Raw genomic sequence first — 20,515 nt, 5'->3', positions numbered from 1 at the left:
AAAAAATTTTTTTTGAGTTAATTTCTAGTTTTGTAGGAATATTGTTGAATATCTTATGAGTAGTTCTACCCCCCTGGTGACGTATCTATAATATTAACTGTGGTATTATCAAGATGATTCTCGGCCCCGGAGATAAATGAATTACCAAGTAATTTGAGGCCAACGGGCGTCTTGTTTATGGTGGTTGGTCAGCTGGTGACCGCATTCCCTTCCACCAATCAGCCAGCTTGGCTGGCTGCGGTCAAACAACCAGTTGCCTCTTACTCAATTCTTCCTCATGGCCCCCACATCACACACGATCGCCTATTTTCACTATTAACACTACCCTACTCATCTATTTCCCAGATGAGATGTGACGCCATGGCATTATAACATCAGGAGGAAACAAGGTTAGATAAATGTGGTAATAAATACTAAACGCTAACAGTTCATTTTCTGTGTGTCCTACAGAACCACCCTCCCATGATCGCATTCGGCGTCTGGACGCCATCGTGGATAGACGTGTGTGTGTGTGTGTGAGACGCATCCTTTTTTATTTAGCTGCTCCTCTGCCTCCTCCACCCATACGAGATACTACTGTTACCAAAGTCCTTGTTTTAAAAACCCCGTAAGAAAACCACGGGGGAGTATAACAAGGGTCGTTGGCCCCAATTTTAGACGGTGTGTGTGTGTGAGGTGAGGTGAGGGAGGAGGAGGAGGAGCAGGTATGGAGAAGCATTTGGTCTGGGCGTTTGTATGGCTGGTCGTTGGTGTGGTCGACCCGCTGCCTGTGGACGACAGGGAAGCCAAGGGATTTAGTGAGTAACTCACAGCTGTTCTCCTCATAACTCATAACTGTTGTTCTCATAAGCAAGTGTGTATTTTTTTTAGGTTGGCCTTTCAGCACCAGAAATTTTTACCTTCGTCTGTTGAGTGTTCGAAATCCTCTCTCTCTCTCTCTCTCTCTCTCTCTCTCTCTCTCTCTCTCTCTCTCTCTCTCTCTCTCTCTCTCTCTCTCTCTCTCTCTCTCTATATATATATATATATATATATATATATTTATATATTTTGCTTTTAAATTAAGGTTAGGTGACACCAGAAGACATGTTTGTAACACTTTAAGATTTGATCCTCTGTTTTATGTGGATTTCTATTAACGTATGGAAGTTTAATATGGTAATTAATATGCTAAATTAATATGGTCATTTAATGCATTATTCACGTAAAATAGAACAGCCACCTGGGCTAGGGAAGGGGAATTTGACAGCCACTGCAGTGCGCCTGGGTCACTGCTTACCAACTGTGCGTGTGTTACGATTTTGTGTGTGTGTGTGTGTGTGTGTGTAATCTGGTGTTTGTGTTATTACGTTTCTAGTACTGAAGTGACTTGACATTCGGCGGGGGGGAGGGGGGGGAGTAATACAGTACCGTTACCGCGGTGACTTTCAGTAACGTAACAACGTAACGGTCATGTATTCCATTCTAGATTGGCCTAACAGCCTTCACGAATCATCTCTAACAAGGGTAGTTTGACAGGTGACAGTAACCACCCTGTAGTTACGACAGATAGTTACAGTATCCGAACTGTCACAGAAGAGGTCTGTTACAACCCCTGCGTTACGCTCTGTTATTAATACAAGAAACTGGTGGTCATATGGTCCATGAATTACTGGGTCGTTAGGGCAGTTAGCTGGTGGTTGGTTCCCGTAATGGGATGGTCAGCCCAGCTGCCACACCACGCGGGAGGAACATAGTAGATTTCCTCAAGTATATATATATATATATATATATATATATATATATATATATATTCCTATGGGTCCACGGGGAAAATGAAACACGATAAGTTCCCAAGAGCACTTTCGTGAAATAATCACATCATCAGGGTATATATATATATATATATATATATATATATATATATATATATATATATATATATATATATATGTATGTGTGTGTGTGTGTGTGTGTGTGTGTGTGTGTGTGTGTGTGCACAAAATCACAGTATACACGTGATTTTATACATTTTGAGGAAAAAGAAAACGTGGAAAAGAAACACGAGATTCTGAGCACTTTCGTGTATTGACACACATATTCAGAGGCCACTTACAGAATGCGTTATATGTAGCGAGAAGCGGAACTTCATCTTTCGTAAATGTTGAATTATGTAAAACTCGACTGGGCTAATTGGAATATTAATAGGTTTCTGATATTGAAAAAAAAAATGGGTTTTTTTAGTCAAAAGTACCATCAAAATCAAGAGGGCTTCCATTACCCTTTATCTCCGAATGTTTAAGACTGTTCAAAATCAAATATCTATTATGCCTTAGATATAAAACCAGTCAGCTAAGACCACAAAAGTTGTATTAGTACATTATAAACAGTAGAGCGTGAATATTTGCCAAGAAATCGTTATACGTACTAAAATATAATCACTTTACTGAGTGGGTGAAGGTCGGGGGGACACACATTGTAGTGTGGACAACACTGGGAGGAGGTGACCCCCCAATAAAGAGGACCCTCACTCATCCCAGGGGATCTAAAAAAAAAAAGGAAAAATGGGGATAACTGTTGATGATGGCGCGGGAGTGGGGAGTGAGGAGGAAGGGCGTGGGGTTGATGATGCTACAACACGAACTCTGGTTTATATACAGCAAAACGTTCCACTAAAATACTAGATCATACATGTAGATCGTGTGGCGTTAATGTACCGTTTCCATTTTATGGTCTAGATCCGTGGCTCTTACGCCGACGGGAATTAGAATGAGGAAATGACTGGCTGGCTCCCTCCTGCGGCAGGTGTGGGGGAGGAGGAGGAGGCGGAGGCGCGCGCCCTGTGCTTGAGCGGGAGGGAGGCAGGCGCTGAGGGAGGGATGGAGGGAGGCGCTGAGTGAAGGAGGGAGGGAGGCAGGCGCGGGGTGGTGGGAACAGCGGCGTCATCCCGCGACAGATGGTCACCACGCCCGCCCGCCCGCCTCCCTCACCTCACAGCAGCCGCCAGCCATGGTTCTTAGCGTTTATTTCTATAGAAATAATACTAATGGCTGATCTAAAACTCGAGTATTTGATGATGGGAATTCTTTACAACGTATTTAACGCGTTTGTGGACTATTCAGACGTCTAGATGTGTCTTAGAGAGATATGTATATATTACGCTTGATAAACTGGACATCTTGATAATGAAGTTTTAATATATTTTGGAGTCCCATTCCGAGAGAATATTGGCCTAATTTCGCTCTATACATACCACATGATTAGAAGGAAACCTAGCGGCACAAGAAGGAAACCTAGCGTCATACGGCAACGGTAATTAACCATCTGAATAACTAGCGAGTAATGGGGTTATCAGGTGGTCAGCCACTATATGCAGGTGGCGTGAGTCAGGCACGAAAATTCACCTCATTCTCATGGCAGGAAGAGACGCCATGCCAACCAGGGCCAAATTTCAGAATGTTCAAAGACACTGGAAATAATCGAGATGAATTCGTTAATAAGTAGGGAAGTGAGGCATGTTTAATGGCCTTCCATGTGATCATTTATGATTTGGTAATTAAATAAATATACATAACTCATATTTTAACATACAGTCTACACTTTCATGCATTTCGTCCCTTAGATTTTTTTTTATATACTTTTACGTGTATCCAAATGAAGAATATAATTAAGGAGAGGCTGAGGAAGAATATATTTCAGTGACCCCCCAAAAAAACATTTCGTTTTGGAAGACTAAATGTTTTATTATCTGTCCTTCGTTTTAAAGCTTTTACAAGAGGTGTTAAAACCTCCCCCCATATATATTGATCTCTGTGTACATTTTGTTATTCATATTTGGTTACATGTTGCTTCCGTTTGATACTAATTCATCCAAATGTTCCATGTTTTTTGTTGTATCCTATGAAGGTGCGCGTGCCCACTTAAATGTTTAATAATGGCATTATCAAGTTTTATTATTGCTGAGACAAGTATTTATTGTGGTTATGTAATGATCAGTAACGCACACAGCCGTACACACACAGACACACACACACACACACACACACTGATTTATGTATACACAAACGTGTTACCCCATGTAAACGGATGCCGCACGCTACGTCTGGCAGCGGTGCATTTACAGCCGACGCTGCCGGCCGGCCTCCTGCTGTCGGTACTGAAGATGCTCTTCTCGTACCGGACTGATCGACGGTAACAACGAACATATTTTGTTAGAATAAATAATGATTATGAAATAATAATAATCAATAATGATCAATATATAACCCAAATATAAAATATGTCACTGTGTTGGTTCACGTTCCATAATTGTTCATGTCTTTGGCTTATGTTGGGTATATGGGTCGTATGTCCGCTCGTCTGTGAAACCCTGGCTTCGAACCCCCTTCCAGCCAGGGGGACCTTGAGGGGTTGAAAGGGGAGGCCTCCAGGAACTCCAGACTGACCGTATCTTGTGTGATTAACGAACCACGTCACACGGACCCTTCCCTTCCTCTTGCCACAAGGACCATCTTGGTTCATAATAACTTTCTGCATTAGATGAAATAACTACCTCACACGTATCCTCCTGCCTGAGACGTAGTTACTGGCGAATTTTCTTTGAGTTTTCTTGTATATAAAAAACTAATCACGTACCATCAGTGTTGACAATGTTGCCATCAAGAACTCCTTTAATACGTACCATCAGTGTTGACAACGGACGTGAAGGGGAGACCAGTACACAGAGGTGTGCGGTCATGGGTCATCCCCTTTCTGCCTAACCACCAGTTAAGTAGTTAGTGTTATTACTTCAGCTGGATTGTTAGTTCACCGTTTACGTCGATCATTTTGATTGGTCTGCCTGCATATTGGCTTGACCCAGAGGTCATGTTATTGGCTGATATAGGATCACTTGAATGTCATGGTAGTTTGGCAGTTTGCCTCGTCTCGTTGAGGGAGGACCCCACGAATCCCCCTGACCTGAATTTCTTGACCTCCTTATAGCCTCTCAGGACAACAGGTTCGTGGCTGGGATGACCCCGTAAACCCTTGAAGACTGACCAGGAAGTTGGTGGAAAACGTTATTATGACCTTGTGACCTACGCAGCCTCACTGGGGGGGGGGGGGGGCCCACTTGGCGTCCACCTTAAGGATAGACGATGGAAAAGCCAATGTATTTCAGATCTACAGTATAAAAAAGGGGGCGCCCCCCCACTACAGTGCTGTAAAGGGGCCCCCACTGCAATACTGTACAGGGGCCCCCACTGCAATACTGTATAATGGACCGTACTGCAGTATTGTATAGGAGCCCCCACTGGAATACTTTACAGGGGCCCCCACTGCAATACTGTACAGGGGCCCCCACTGCAATACTGTACAGGGGCCCCCACTGCAATACTGTACAGGGGCCCCCACCGCAATACTGTATAGTGGCCCCCAATGTTTTACTGTATAGTGCCCCCCCCCCCCCACTGCAACCAACTGCTAAGGTGTGGATGAACAGTTGGGTTGACTATGGACCAACTGCTGCAAACCAGGATTCGAACCCATACACTCGACCCTGGGCGGGCCACCGATGACCACCACACCACAGAGATCCGGGCAGATATATATTTCGGAAATCCAGGAAATAGGTATATTCCCGCGTCAAAAACTCGAACCATTTCCTAATTCCAGAAGTTACAAGCGACGTGTCCAGCGGAAGCCTTCCCCTCCGTCGTAAACCACAGACGCACGTACGTCCATCGCATACCATGGCCAGAAAAACACGTCAGAAACTCTTTCAAAAAAAATACGTACGCGTTTCATAGACCCATGAAATACGCTCATCTGATTACCAGAATACTGGGAAATACGCGTATTACAAACGCAGGGAAAACTGGAAATAAAACCGGGCGTCCGGAAATGAAGTCGTAACGTACGCTTTGGCGTCAGTCATCCAGCAGCGCGTCATTGGTGAAATGCGCTCGTACGGGTAGTGAGTGCGTACACCCAGTGCGTGCGTCCAACGTAGTAAAAAGTTACGTTTACGCACAGCGTCGGAAGATATTAAAATGGTCGTACAACTTTTGATACGTTGGAGCGTCACGCTCGAGACATAATCCATGGGATATACGTTTACTAGAGGGGGGTTAGGGGGGTGGAATTTTGGAGTGGGGGAGAGGGATTGTGGAGTGGGGGAGTGGGAGAAGGATGACGGGGCGGGGCGGGGCGGTGTACCTGGTACCGTTATACCCCCCCCCCCCCCTACACCAAGTCAGGAGCCATATTCACCTATTTTATCCTTTAACAACAGAAAACCCGACACTCTACGTCAACCCTCTACATCAAACATACTAACACGACGTAAATTATCTTAGTTGTCTCCCACACAAGCCCACTCTAATTATATACTACGTCAACCCTCTACATCAAACATACTAACACGACGTAAATTATCTTAGTTGTCCCCCACACAAGCCCACTCTAATTATTTACTACGTCAACCCTCTACATCAAACATACTAACATGACGTAAATTATCTTAGTTGTCTCCCACACAAGCCCACTCTAATTATTTACTACGTCAACCCTCTACATCAAACATACTAACACGACGTAAATTATCTTAGTTGTCTCCCACACAAGCCCACTCTAATTATTTACTACGTCAACCCTCTACATCAAACATACTAACACGACGTAAATTATCTTAGATGTCCCCCTCCACAAGCCCACTCTAATTATTTAGCTGTATAGATATGACTCGAACGAATTAGATTATCTTAAAACGATCTATTTTTCTTATTTCTTCAATATGATACAAACTTGTCCCTAGCTCTACGTTGTCCCTGGAGTTCACTTTACATGACTTACTCTTCCTTTGTGGTTGACTTTCTCTGATTTTCTGACAACCTCGCCTGTGTTTCCCCCCTCTGAACTACACATTATAATGATCCAAATTACCCGTTGTGTGTGTAGTATGGTCAACTTCCTACTTTCTCTCTAAGATTATATGTATAATATATATATATATATATATATATATATATATATATATATATATATATATATATATATATATATATAGCTTTCTCCCTTGCTTTATGTGTCGTCATATTATTATGGTGAACTTTGTGGTCATTATTATTTATATGACGTTTTATTGTCATGGTGTTTTAATATATACCTGAGTAACGAGTCTGTTAACAGTTGTACTTGAGTAACGAGTCTGTTAACAGTTGTACTTGAGTAACGAGTTTTAAGTTGTACTCGAGTAACGAGTCTGTTAAGTTGTACATGAGTAACGAAACTGTTAACAGTTATACTTGAGTAACGAGTCTATTAATAATAGTACGTGAGTAACGAGTCTACTAACAGTTGTACATGAGTAACGAGAGTCTATTAACAGTTGTACATGAGTAACGAGAGTCTATTAACAGTTGTACATGGGTAACGAGAGTCTATTAACAGTTGTACATGAGTAACGAGAGTCTATTAACAGTTGTACATGAGTAACGAGAGTCTATTAACAGTTGTACATGAGTAACGAGAGTCTATTAACAGTTGTACATGAGTAACGAGAGTCTGTTAACAGTTGTACATGAGTAACGAGAGTCTGTTAACAGTTGTACATGAGTAACGAGAGTCTATTAACAGTTGTACATGAGTAACGAGAGTCTATTAACAGTTGTACATGAGTAACGAGAGTCTATTAACAGTTGTACATAAGTAACGAGAGTCTATTAACAGTTGCACATGAGTAACAAGAGTCTGTTAACAGTTGTACATGAGTAACGAGAGTCCATTAACAGTTGTACATGAGTAACGAGTCTATTAACAGCTGTACATGAGTAACGAGAGTCTATTAACAGTTGTACATGAGTAACGAGAGTCTATTAACAGTTGTACCTGAGTAACGAGAGTCTGTTAACAGTTGTAGATGAGTAACGAGTCTGTTAACAGTTGTACTTGAGTAACGAGTCTGTTAAGTTGTACATGAGTAACGAGAGTCTATTAACAGTTGTACATGAGTAACGAGAGTCTATTAACAGTTGTACATGAGTAACGAGAGTCTATTAACAGTTGTACATGAGTAACGAGAGTCTATTAACAGTTGTACATGAGTAACGAGAGTCTATTAACAGTTGTACATGAGTAACGAGAGTCTATTAACAGTTGTACATGAGTAACGAGAGTCTATTAACAGTTGTACATGAGTAATGAGAGTCTGTTAACAGTTGTACATGAGTAACGAGAGTCTGTTAACAGTTGGGTTCTCGCTGTTCCCGCCGCCGGCCAGGGTGGAGCCTTTGGAGTGCGTGGCAGCCGACCCCTTGCTGACCATGGGCACCTGCTACCATAACCAGGCCTGTCGCCAGGCTGGTGGTGCTCCCTCTGGCTCCTGCCCTACAGGAGGTGTCTGCTGTGTCTGTAAGTCTCCTTCCCCGAGATATTCAGGGAAATATATTCTCGCTTATGTATGTTAAGGTATTGATAAGCTTGTATGCATTTCAGACATGATTACATGCTGGTATACATAATAACTCAGTAGCTTTGTTATCCAGAATTTCCAATATAACTGGTTAGTGGAATTTCTATAGTAGTGGGTAGCGTTGCTGACCATGACGGATTCACGGGCCACTCGGGGTCAAGCCTGCACAGGTTTGAATCCTGGATGCGGCAGTGCGTCCTCAGTCAGCCCACCTGTTCATCCCCCCTTCGGGGCTGCTCGATAAACTGGGTACAGACAGTAAATGAGTATCTTTTCTGATGGGTTCAATGAATTTTGAAATAATCAGTACCACTCGTGAGACAATAATGAAATCTCAGGACAACATATATGGCAAATGTCACAAGCATTTGATATATTGCAAGATAATGAAGGCAGGACTACCAAAGTAACACCAGACCTCTGGGAATTTTTCAAAATCCTTTGTTTGTGGTGTCACTGATTCACAGTGAAATTGGTAAGATACTTTTTTTTGTGATCTGTACCTGGCTTAGGTAGAGGCATATATATATATATATATACCTGTGCCACCTGAACAAACTCTGCAACTCGGTTTTATGAAACAGCACTAGCCCACTCCCAACCAAATCACTTTAAAGCTAACCATCAGCTCCCAAGTAGAAATAAAAAGCTTACCTATGCTTCACACTTCAGCAGCCCCAACCCCCCAAAAATATAACACTAACAAAACACGTACACAAACGAAATGGCCTAACAAACACTAAACAGCCGACCTCCCAACACTGTCTTAATTTCCATCCCACCACTCAAACACCCATCAAAACCCACACTTCCTTCTGCTCCATTACTTTCCAGTAGTCACCACTTCCTCACTCTCCCACAGTCCCAGTTGTGTGTGGAGGAACTGTGATCCAGAACAGGACTTGGTTTGTAAATAGAGATTTCCCAGGCAAGTCACGTGACTCTGGTGAGTGCCTCATCACCATTAAGAAGTCCATCTCCGAGGTGAGTGTTTCCTCATTTCCCCCCCCCCCCCCCATCCTTAACCTCATGTATATAATTTGACCTTTTCTTGTGCTATATATTATTTCCTCACATTTCCTGATGTCTCTTAGTTTTCTAACATTTACCTTTTCATCTTTCACTTGTTCTTATGAGTTTGCAAGCTGTCATGAAATTTATTGAGCTTAACCAGTTTGTATAAGCTCTCCTCCCGTCTTGACCTTTATTGAAGTCTCCCAATTCTTTTTGATGTTTCAGTTGTTTCCTCACACATCCCTACCCCTATAGATAACCTCTAGACTAATCCCAATTCCATAAACTGTACAAGCCACTGTTCCTTAACCATATGTGGACTCCTGCCGTGACCCATTTTATCTCGCAATACCATTATCCATCTTCACATAGCCTCTTTTCTTCTAACCACATCTCGTAGCTATTTTCTGTGCTCCTTAAATAACCTAACCATCCAGACTCGTTATAGCGTCCTTAGTCTTATAAATCACATTTGACAGTGTTGTCCAACAAGAGCTTTTATTTTGGTTCTTTCCTTGACTACTCCTTTTAGTGACTTTTCTTTACCTTGGTTGACTGTGTACTTAGACAAGTGTGCATGTACTTTGCTCTTGAAAGTTCTTGTTGGCATCATTCATAGCGATATGATTTCTTGGACCTGCAGCTATACATGATGGTATCATCTGTTGGTGGTGATGTATTCTGCTGATTTAATTCAGTCATGTTTCATTGCTCGTCTTGAGGCAGAAATTCTGATATCTTACTCGACCTGTAATGCCTACTATATTTATATATCACCTGTTATATTCTTGTCATCCTCCAGGTACGCCAGGTGCGTTTGGACTTCCAGCAACTAGAGCTGGAGGGTCCACGTCGTGGTAGATGTGTTGGAGATTCTCTAGCAGTCATCCGAGCTAACACCAGCACCCATACCAACAATGCCACAAGCACAGTGCTCCAGGTAGCACCATCTCTTTGTGGCAACAACACTGGCCAGCATGGTAGGTCTTGCTTGTCATTGTGGTCTGAGGAGCTTATGGTTGCCCTCATGCTGATCATGATGGATCTTGGTGTAGCTGCCAGGATTACAGTGATCCCTGTTTTGTTCAATTTAGGTCTGGGGTAATAATGTGGATCCGCAGTTTTATCATGTTCAAAGTGGATTCTAAGGTAGTTTAGGGGAGTAAAAGTGGATCCTAAAGTGGTTTAGGACATTGATAGTGGATCCTGAGGAGGTTTAGGGCAGTCATAGTGGATCCTGAGATGGTTCAGGATAATCTTAGTGGATCCTGGGGTGCTGTAAATGGCCATGGTGGATCCTGAAGTGGGTGGGAAGATCACGGTAGACCTTGGTGTAATTACCATAGGTCTGGAACAATCACCATTTGGTTTGAATCCTAAAAATTCTGCTCTTAGTGGACCTTCCTTTCAAATTTGTTTTGACAATAAACTGTTGTACTTTTTGTCTCTTCAAACATTAAACATAATAATATAAGCTTGAGGTGAATACAAAGAATGACTTCCATCCTCTTCCATTGTTATCTTTTCTCAGTTTTTCTGTTCCATAAAGTCTCCCTGTTGCTTTTCAATGTGATATGCACTATCTCGCCTTAATTCCTCACTTTTTCATTCCTCCAGGTTCTTTTTTTCACAAGTATGGCCCCACCAAGAATAATCTCCAGCCACGGGAGACAAGAATAGTAAAGAGCTATCCTATTCTTCATTTCAAGTATTCTAAATGATATCTTTTCAAAGACTTTGAATTTTAAGAATTCTGAGAATTAAGGCATATAGGCACAATGTAAAGGGAAGGAGCTACTTGGAATTGATTAGGTATTTACTTGAACTTTACTTTGAGTCTTACCCCTCGAAATATGCAGTCACCAAATTTTTCAGTTTCCAGATTTGTCCCCTTAAAGAGAAAGTGGACTTTTTTTCCCCCCCATGATGGTACATTTTGTTAAAATCTAGCATAAGATTACAGATTAATAATGGCATGTCCTCTTTCTTTCATGATATTGCACTCATACTGAAGCTACATCAGACCATAGAAAAACAGTTCAGTCAACTTATGCAAGCAACAAAATCTTGATTTTGCTCCATATAGTTTTCTAATTCCATCATTCTATCAACCTAACATGTTTTGTTTTCCCCCTATATTTTTTAAGTGTCTTATCATTTACTTTCCAGTATTCAAAGTTAATGTTTGGATAGTGTCTTAAATTTTGCTTTTCTCTGACCCAAAGAATTTTTCTGTTCAATATTACTTTAGACCACGGTTTATTCATTAATTAAGTGTTATCACTTCTCTAAATTTGCAGGCAGTCCTCTGTTTAATGTTGCATGAACATGACCAAAGAATGTCTGGTGTTTGCAGTGTATGTCGAAATGGACGATAGGGAGGTGGGAGTGCGGGTTGTGCTCGATTCTAATGGTCTTTCCCGTCAGGCCTTGCCTCCACGTCAGTGGAGGGTCCTGATCACTCAGCTTGACAATCAAAATGCAGGTAGGTTTCTTTAGCTCAAACTGGAATGGGATGCGTTAGGCTGGGCTAGATAGGACTTTGTGTTTGGGAAGAGCTGGAATCCATTAGTTAAGTAAGTTTTGGGGGGTAAATAAGTCAGGGTTGAACTTGGTTACAGTTTGGATTTTCGGAGTTTCGTGAAGAACATGCATCCAGCATGTCTTTTTTCACCGTTTCTCATCTTCAGTGTCTCTTGGCCTTCTACCCTGAGGCAGACTTGACCAGTTACAGTTTCTGGTAATAATTAAAATTCTATGAACTTGTGCCCTATAAAATAAATGAACAGAAAGGCTTTATGCATGTTAAAACTGAATATCAGTCTACCTCCTACTGGGACACTGTGAGACAAGAATTGAGAAAGGAGAAGGTCATTGCATGAAAACTATAAGTTCGTATACAGTACAAAGGCCCTTGTTCTCTCGTTAACACAGGGTTGGTTTCATTTTGACATCATAAATAGCTAAAAGAATTGATAATGTTAACTGCATAGGTAATTGGATAATGTGCATATCAGTAAATTTAAGATCTGTAAAACTGGGCCTTAAACAAGTATATTTTCCCAGCTAGGTAGACCTGCTGGTGAGTTATGTAATACCATGCAAGAAATTCAGTAACATGTAAAACAGAGTGAAAATATTTTCATATTAGGAGATTGGAATAACCATGTAGGACAAGATAAAGAAAGCTTAATTAAAGTGTGACTGGAACATTCATTGTTACAGAAACAAAAATTTTGAAGGTGACTAAGTTACTGATTTTTGTGTTCACATCTCCTTATCAACAATGAATATATTCTAAGCAAATAAAATAAAATTGACAAGTAGTCATGGTATAGCTGGAACACTCAAAATCAAAGGTACAACAACAAATCAAAGATAGATTTATCAATAACTACTAATAAAGACATTTACAGATGTTAAATCTATAGCATCAAGTGTCATGTGACTAAGATCACATTATGTTGTTGGCTAAACCAAATTTAGTAAAACCAGAAAATAAGATTAAAATAGAAACAAAGGAAATTCCTGCTAGAAAATTTGAAAAATGCTGACAGGCTCAAAACTAAAACATGCACTAAGTTTTATTTATCTATTATTATACTTAGTCGCGGTCTCCCGCATTAGCGAGGTAGTGCAAGGAAATGGACAAGAGAATGGCCCAACCCACCCTCATACACATGTATATATATAAATGCCCACACATACACATATATACATGCATTAAGTTACCCAAAGTAATATACAGATGTACAAGACATTGAAGACAAATGGCATTATTTTAAAGAAAATGTATACAACTTAGCTAAATAAGTCAGTTACAATAAAACATGAAGCAAAAAGAGAAAACCTTAGCATAGTGGAATGGAGATGTGAATGAAACAGTAAAGGTGAAAATGTGAGCATTTAGAATATGGATGAAGACCCAAGCTACAAGACAGGGTAAGCTATGTAGAAGCCTGAACAAACCTGAAATAATTACAAAAAGAGCTAAAGAAGTCTGAAAAGTTATTGGACAAGATCTATGGACTGATTGATTGACTGACTGGAACTTAGAAGCAGCTTTACGATGTAGTAAAGAACTACAGAAGAGGAACTATGGATACAGCATATGCCATACCAGAAGTAGCCTCACAATGTTAAGAATATTTTGAAGATTGGTTAAATAGGAGAGAACATGAAAATTATTGTGAACTGAGAGAACTAACTCAAGATATCGAGAATCAAAATGAAATCACACTTCCTAAGGTGAGTACTGCATAGGTGGAAAAACTTCCAAAGAGATGAAAAATGGAGAGGCCCTAGGCAATGATGAAAGACAGGAGTGATCATTAAAGTAGTTGAACCAAACACAAGAAAATGGCTTAAACATATATATTTAGCACTGCATCAGATGAGCAAAATTGTTGTTACTTGTCCGATCTATAAAAGAGAAGAAAAGCAGAACTGCACACATTACAGAAGAATTTCATTATCTCATGTAAAAAAAAAAGGAAAAGTTAAGAAATTACCAACATGGCTTCCGAACCAATAGAAGAACTAGCAATTTGATTTTTACCCTTAAGATCATATCAAAATATATTTGGAATGGCCCATCCACTCATATACACATATATACATAAACACCTACATATGCACATATACATATCAGCATATACATACATAAACATACACATACATTACATACATACACATGTACATATTCATACTTGATGCTTTCATCCACTCCCATCGCTACCCCACCCTGCAGGAAAACTGCACAACTATCCCCTGCTTCAGCAAGGCAGTGCCAGGAAAATAGACAGAAAGGCCACATTCGTTCACACTCAGTCTCTAGCTGTCAAGTGTAATGCCCCAAAACCACAGCCCCCTATCCACATCCAGGCCCCACAGACCTTTCCATGGTTTACCCCAGATGCTTCACATGCCCTGGTTCAGTCCACTGACAGTACATCGACCCTGGTATACCACACCAAAAGAAAGTAAACAGCAAAATTATTAAATACAATGCAAACATCAGTTTTGCTGTATTTTTTATGGAAAATGTACATATGAAATTCAAAACAGTAATATATACCACCATTCTAAATATACCAAAACGAGTTCACAGATCCAGGCTGCTGAAATGAAAGCACTGATGGTAAACAGAGAAGTTACAAGGATGGATTAGATGAAAAACATCAAGATCTGTATTAAAAATAACTTAAAAGAAGAAACTAAAGTGATATGGCCATTTACAAAGAATGAAAGGCACGAGATATGCCAAGAAGTATTTGAACTGCACCCTTGAACAAGGATATCCAGCAGGGCATTCCATGACAAAATGGATTGAACACATCAAGAGCTTGCTCAGAAGAGGAAAGACACTGGAAGAAAGTGAAGAAAAAAAAAGTATGAGGAGGAAAATGAGTGAAGGTTGATTGGGAGGCCAGCATCTGACAAACATTACATCGAGTCAGCCTAGCAATCTGGTGAAAATGAAATTAGTCTACTTCCCATTTTCATAACTCGGACAATTTGGTATATTCAATTGGATATATTGGATAGCTGTAAGAGAATTAGCCAGATGTCCTGTTTAGTGTACACTGCCTTAAAATTCAAAGAGTGGCCCTATATAAGAATAATTTGGATAGAAGAGACTTCATGATATTACCATTAGAAAGTGTGTATCAGATGATAGCATATACATTGTAGGACTTGGGACTTGTCAGCAAGTGCAAGTATAAACATTAGAGGCCTCCTGTACATGTACAATGCATAAGCTTTTGTGTATATTTTCCTGACAGCTCCACCAGGATGTCTTCAGTACCATCGAGAAGCATTCTCTCAAGTGAGGTCCCTCAACTATGGTGAGGATTTCAGGGATGACCTCAACTATGACATATGCTTCAGTAGACTGGCCAGGTTAGAAAAGTGGTGTAATGATGTTATTGATATCAATGGTTTCACCTTATCACCACATTCTCATGTTCTCTGAGGCTGTAGTAATGATATACAAGTGCAGGGAAGTTAAAGGATGTATGAAATACAATAAACTCTGTTAAAGGATGCATAAAATATTGAAAATCATAGATGATGAAGCAAATACAAAAGTAATCACTTAATCCTTATCAACAGAGCACCACAAATTTGGCATGCATGTCTTTGTTGACTTCAGCTGACTTAAACATTTCCAGTGTTAAACCAGAAAACAATACACTTAGTAAAAGACTTGGAAATATACACTTACACCTAACTTTAATAAATCTTTATAAATTTGCATTTCAGATCACAAAAGACAGATGAATCTTGCAGCCGTACATTCTCCACTGTAGAACTAGACCAGCCGCTCTCTTACCGCCACCAACGTGACCTCCATATTAATAAGCGAAGTGCAGAAATTCGTGAATTGGGAAACCACAGCCCACCTATACAAGCCATCCCTGATGAAAAGGATGTTCATGAAGCTTTCTCTGATGTCATCAGTCTTGTGTCAAAAACAGTGCAAGAGGTGCAGTCAGGGGCTGATCTGAGAGATAGTGTTAGTCAAAATAGTGTTAATCAAAATTATATCATCAATCCTCTCCCACTAGTCCAGTCATACAGTACATTGAAAACCAGCAGTGACAACCAAGATTATATTACCACCACAAAAGTGGAGTCAAGTGACCAAAGCCCAACAAAAGCCACTGAGCAGGAAGAGAACATGGTGACAGAGAGTGTAGCAGAAGTCCTTCCCATTCTCTATTCTGAGGGTAATGAGGCAGTCATCAGCCAAATCCAACGTGTAGTCCAGCAGCTACAACAGCAGCATCTGGGAATTACTGCAGACAATGACCAGGATTCACTCATTTTTTCTGATGTGGATGAACCACTGGTACAATTTACAACCTATAGTCCCCCTAGTCTAAGTGATGCTATGGTAGATGAAGTAGACATGAATGAGGAAACTAGAAATGAAGACCAAGTTTTGATGCAGCCAGATGTAGCAGAGTCAAACACAAATAATTCCGATGGTATTAATGAATTACATGATAACTTTTTTAAAGAGGAAATTGTGGTTGAGACTGTGATTACTCCACATGGTCCAGTGTTGATGCTTCAAAATGGTGCCTCAATCACATCTCATAAGAGCTCAAATACTTCATCGACTGAAGGTCAGACGACATCTGATAATGACACTTCAGCATTCGATGTGAATCCAGGAATTTCTAATGAAGGGCTTGCAATTTCTGATGAAGGCTCGGAAATGGCTTCCGATGAGGACCCAACCGCTTCTGAAGAAAGCCTGGCAGCTTCTGACAACAAGGGTCTGGTAACCCATGATGAGGTCCCAGCAGCTTCTGATGAGGGTTCAGCAACTGCCGCTCCTGATGATGACCTGGCAACATCTGTTCCTGATAAGGACCTGGCAACAGTTTTTCCCAGTGAGGACCAGGCAACAGCTTTTCCCAGTAAGGAACTAACAACTTTTCCTAGTAAAGTCCTAACAACAACTTTTCTTGATGAGGACCTGACAGCAGCTTTTCTTGAGGACCAAGCAATAACTTTTCCCAGTAATGAAAGTTCAGTAACCGATGTGAGTCCAGGGATTTCTAATGAAGGGCTTGCAATTTCTGATGAAGGCTTGGAAACAGCTTTCCATGAGGACCCAACCACTTCTGAAGAAAACCTAGCAGCTTCTGACAACAAGGGTCTGGTAACCCATGACGAGGTCCCAGCAGCTTCTGATGAGGGTTCAGCAACTGTTACTCCTGATGATGACCTGGCAACATCTGTTCCTAATAAGGACCTGGCAACAGTTTTCCACAATGAGGACCAGGCAACAGCTTTTCCCATTAAGGACCTAACAACAATTTTTCCTAGTAAGGACCTGGCAACAGCTTTTCCTGATGAGGACCTAGCAACAGTCTTTTCTGACGAAGATCTAGCAACAATCTTACTTGATGACAGCTTGGCAACAGCTTTTCCTGATGAGGACATGGCAATAACTTCCACTGATGAGGGTCTGACAGCAGCTTCTTCTAATGAGAGCCTGGCAGTAACTACTGATGAAGGCCTTGCAGCAGTTTCCCCTGATGACAGCCTGACAGCAGCTTCTCCTTATGAGGGCTTAGCAGCAACTTCTGATGACGGCCCAGTAATAGTTTCCAATGTTGGCATAACAACAGCTTCTCCTGAAGAGGGCCCAGCAGTAACTTCTGAAGAGGGGTTAGCAGCAACATTTGAAGCGGGTTCAACTACTATTTCTCCTGATGACTTTGCAACGGCTCCTGATAAGAACTTTGTAATAATTTCTGATGGCTCAACAGCGGATTCTGACAAGGACCCAGCAACGGCTTCTCTTGACAAGGGGGTCCCAGTAACAATTTCTCTTGACGAGGGCCCAACAACTGCTTCTTCAATTGAGAGTCTAGCAACAAGCCCAGCTAAGGAGGGTCTAGCAGCAGGATCTGGTGAGGACCTAGCTGAAGCTTCATACAATAAAAGTCCAGCAACAGGTTCCTCAGACATGGGCTTGGTAACTGCTTCCTCAGTTGAGGGCCTGACAGTAGCATCCTCTGATGAAGGTTTAACTGCAGCTTTCTCAGATGAGGGTCTTACATCAACCTTCTATGATGAAGGTTCAACATCAGCTTCCTTAACTGAGGACCTGACAACAGTTTCCATTGTTGAAACCTCGACAGTAGATGCCTTAGTTGAGGACCTGACAGTGGCTTCAACTGAAAGCTTGACTGAACCATCCTTTATCAAGTACCCAGTAATAGCTTCCTTGGACAAGGGATCTGCAGCAGCAGCTTTATCTGAGGACCTGACAACTTCCTTAAACAAGGGCCAGGCAACTTCTGATGAGGAGTCAACAACTAATGAGAGCCCAACAACTTCAAGCAATGGAGGCATTTTAGGGCTGAAGCAGACCTCTGTAATAGTTGATCAAGCAGACTTTGAAGGAAATGTGGATGATGTGGATTTGATGATAGAAAAAATGAAAGACCAGTTCCTTACAAACTATTTGGTGAATGATTATCAGCTTCCACCTGAAATGGACATAGAATATGATTATGATAATGAGCATTATGGAGATGGGGGCCTGAATATCATGTTAGATAAAAATTCAGGAGAGGACAGTAAGATACCAGAGGCAGAAATGGGGAATGATGGCACAAAAAAAGTGGCACCAACTGAAGATGGTAATCCTCCAACCACAGATATGGATACAGATGAAGAGTCCATAACAAGTGTTGTAAATTTGACAGGAGACTTGTTTCTTGTTAGTGCTTCAAACGGTGCTTCAAACCATACAAATACTTCAGGTATTACTAGTGCCTTGGATATAACAAACAGCACATATCTTGCCAGTGGCTTGGATCCCACCAGCAGCTTGGACACTGGAAATGCCCTTGCCGAGCTTACTGTGGTGGACCCTGAGAGAGTGCAGGTGCATGGGAATCTGGTTATCATGGACCACTCTGAGGATCATATGGTTGGTGAGGAGGCTACAGTGAAGATTGGAAACCAAAGTGCTGTTACACCTCATCCACTAAATGCTGAGGATGAAGGAAGTGATGATGAGCATGGGGAGGATTTGCTCATGAGTCTCATTGAGCCTGAAGTGGTAAATCTTGAATCAGGCAGTATATTGACACATGATCCAGTGGAAGGAACTGACCCTGACACCTTCTCTAACACCAATCTAGAAAGTATCCAGGATCTTGGTGATGGCATCCACTGGCTTATTTTGAGTGACAGTGCAGCAGTGGATGATGGAGCTGCCAGTTCTGTACTTACAGTTCCTCCTGAGATTATCATTACCTCTGGCATTGGCTTTGGCTCTAGTAGCACAGATCAATATGACCTTCCTGTAACAACTAAGCTTGAAAGCAGCACTGCACTGCCAAATGAAATCGGAATACTTGGAGAGGAGAATGACAGGGAGACATCAACACACAGTGATGTGCATGGAGGAGAAAATGTTAAGGAATCTCAAGAAGAAAGCATTCTAGGAATGGCTGTGGAGTTGGCTGGTGATGACATTACAGAGGTGGTTGGAGAAGGCAGTGTCAGGAGATGCAGCCAAAAAAGAGAACACAACAAAAGAAAGCACAGACACATTTACAGAGGTAGTTGAAGAAGAGAACATTATGAAGACCGGGGAAGAAGAGAACACTATGAAGACAGGGGAAGGAGAAAACCCAGTTGTGACAATCGGAGAATATGATATTGGGGTATACGGAGACAACCCTGGAATATATGATCACACTGCGATCCCAGATACTCTTGAAGATGAAATTAACAGTCTAGAATCTGATGATGGTGTAGCAGATAATAATACAGATGAGAGTGAAGGAAACATAGCTGTATTCAGCAGTTCGGTGGATGTAGATGAAGCACTTTACATATCTGTTAACAACAGTGGAGCAGGCTTACTTCCAGTCAGTACGACAGATACCTCTGTAAACAACAGTGTTAAAGACACTACCATACAGCATATTACAGTGGATCCCATTACAAATGATGGTACAATGAATACTGCAGATGACGACACTGTTGTAGATAACAATGCAGTGAACAGTATAATGGATACAACTACAGGTAATAATACAGTGGACATCACTGTGGATAATAGTCCAGTGGACATCACAATAGATGATAGCATAGTGGACACCACTGTAAATGAAAGTGCAATAGCCACAGCCTTTGATGATATCTCGGTGGATGCTGCTGAAGGCAGTGCAATGGACACTGTTGTTGACGACAGTGAAATGGATTTTACTATAGATGATGGTTCTATGGACACAAGTGCAGATGAGGGTGCAGTGGATGCTACAGTAGATATCACTGCCACAGACAGTGTTTTACACAGTGGTGCAGGGGATGTTGGTATAGACAGTGCTGTGCATGTCACTGTACCAGTAGATGACAGTGCAACAGATAGCACAATACACGACAATTTAATAGAGACAACTGTAAATGACAATGCAGCAAATGCCAGTGCAGACATCACTGCAGCACACATCACTATAGAGGACAGTGCAGTGAACACAGCTGTAGAGAGTGCAGCAACAGCCACAGTATATGATGATGCAATGGACT

General features: G+C 41.3%; 1 protein-coding gene across 3 annotated transcripts; it reads left to right on the top strand.

Annotated features, from left to right (window-relative positions):
• Positions 1-485: 485 nt before the first annotated feature.
• LOC139764763 (uncharacterized) lies at positions 486-19,695 on the top strand. 3 transcript variants are annotated; one of them, XM_071691625.1, is made up of 7 exons: positions 486-797; positions 8,237-8,367; positions 9,291-9,412; positions 10,245-10,422; positions 11,799-11,927; positions 15,229-15,346; positions 15,710-19,695. In XM_071691625.1, exons 2-7 carry the CDS (start codon positions 8,280-8,282, stop codon positions 19,548-19,550), a joined length of 4,476 nt encoding a protein of 1,491 aa, XP_071547726.1. In that variant the 5' UTR covers positions 486-797; positions 8,237-8,279; the 3' UTR covers positions 19,551-19,695. The 3 variants fall into 3 exon arrangements, with proteins under 3 accessions (XP_071547726.1, XP_071547725.1, XP_071547727.1); XM_071691624.1 differs by having other exon boundaries at positions 8,206-8,367; XM_071691626.1 differs by lacking the exons at positions 486-797; positions 8,237-8,367; positions 9,291-9,412; positions 10,245-10,422 and adding an exon at positions 11,123-11,254.
• The last annotated feature ends 820 nt before the right edge of the window (positions 19,696-20,515 follow it).

This window comes from Panulirus ornatus, chromosome 51, assembly GCF_036320965.1.
Source record: "Panulirus ornatus isolate Po-2019 chromosome 51, ASM3632096v1, whole genome shotgun sequence".
Taxonomy (NCBI): Eukaryota; Metazoa; Arthropoda; class Malacostraca; order Decapoda; family Palinuridae; genus Panulirus; species Panulirus ornatus.
The sequence above is the reverse complement of the archived record's forward strand: the minus strand, read 5'-3'. Positions and strand labels throughout refer to the sequence as shown.

Coding starts and splice junctions, on each gene's coding strand:
- LOC139764763 (XM_071691624.1), top strand. CDS start 707: ATGGAGAAGCATTTGGTCTGGGCGTTTGTATGGCTGGTCGTTGGTGTG. Junction 798..8,205: donor CAGGGAAGCCAAGGGATTTA/GTGAGTAACTCA, acceptor GTCTGTTAACAG/TTGGGTTCTCGCTGTTCCCG. Junction 15,347..15,709: donor TGCTTCAGTAGACTGGCCAG/GTTAGAAAAGTG, acceptor TTTGCATTTCAG/ATCACAAAAGACAGATGAAT.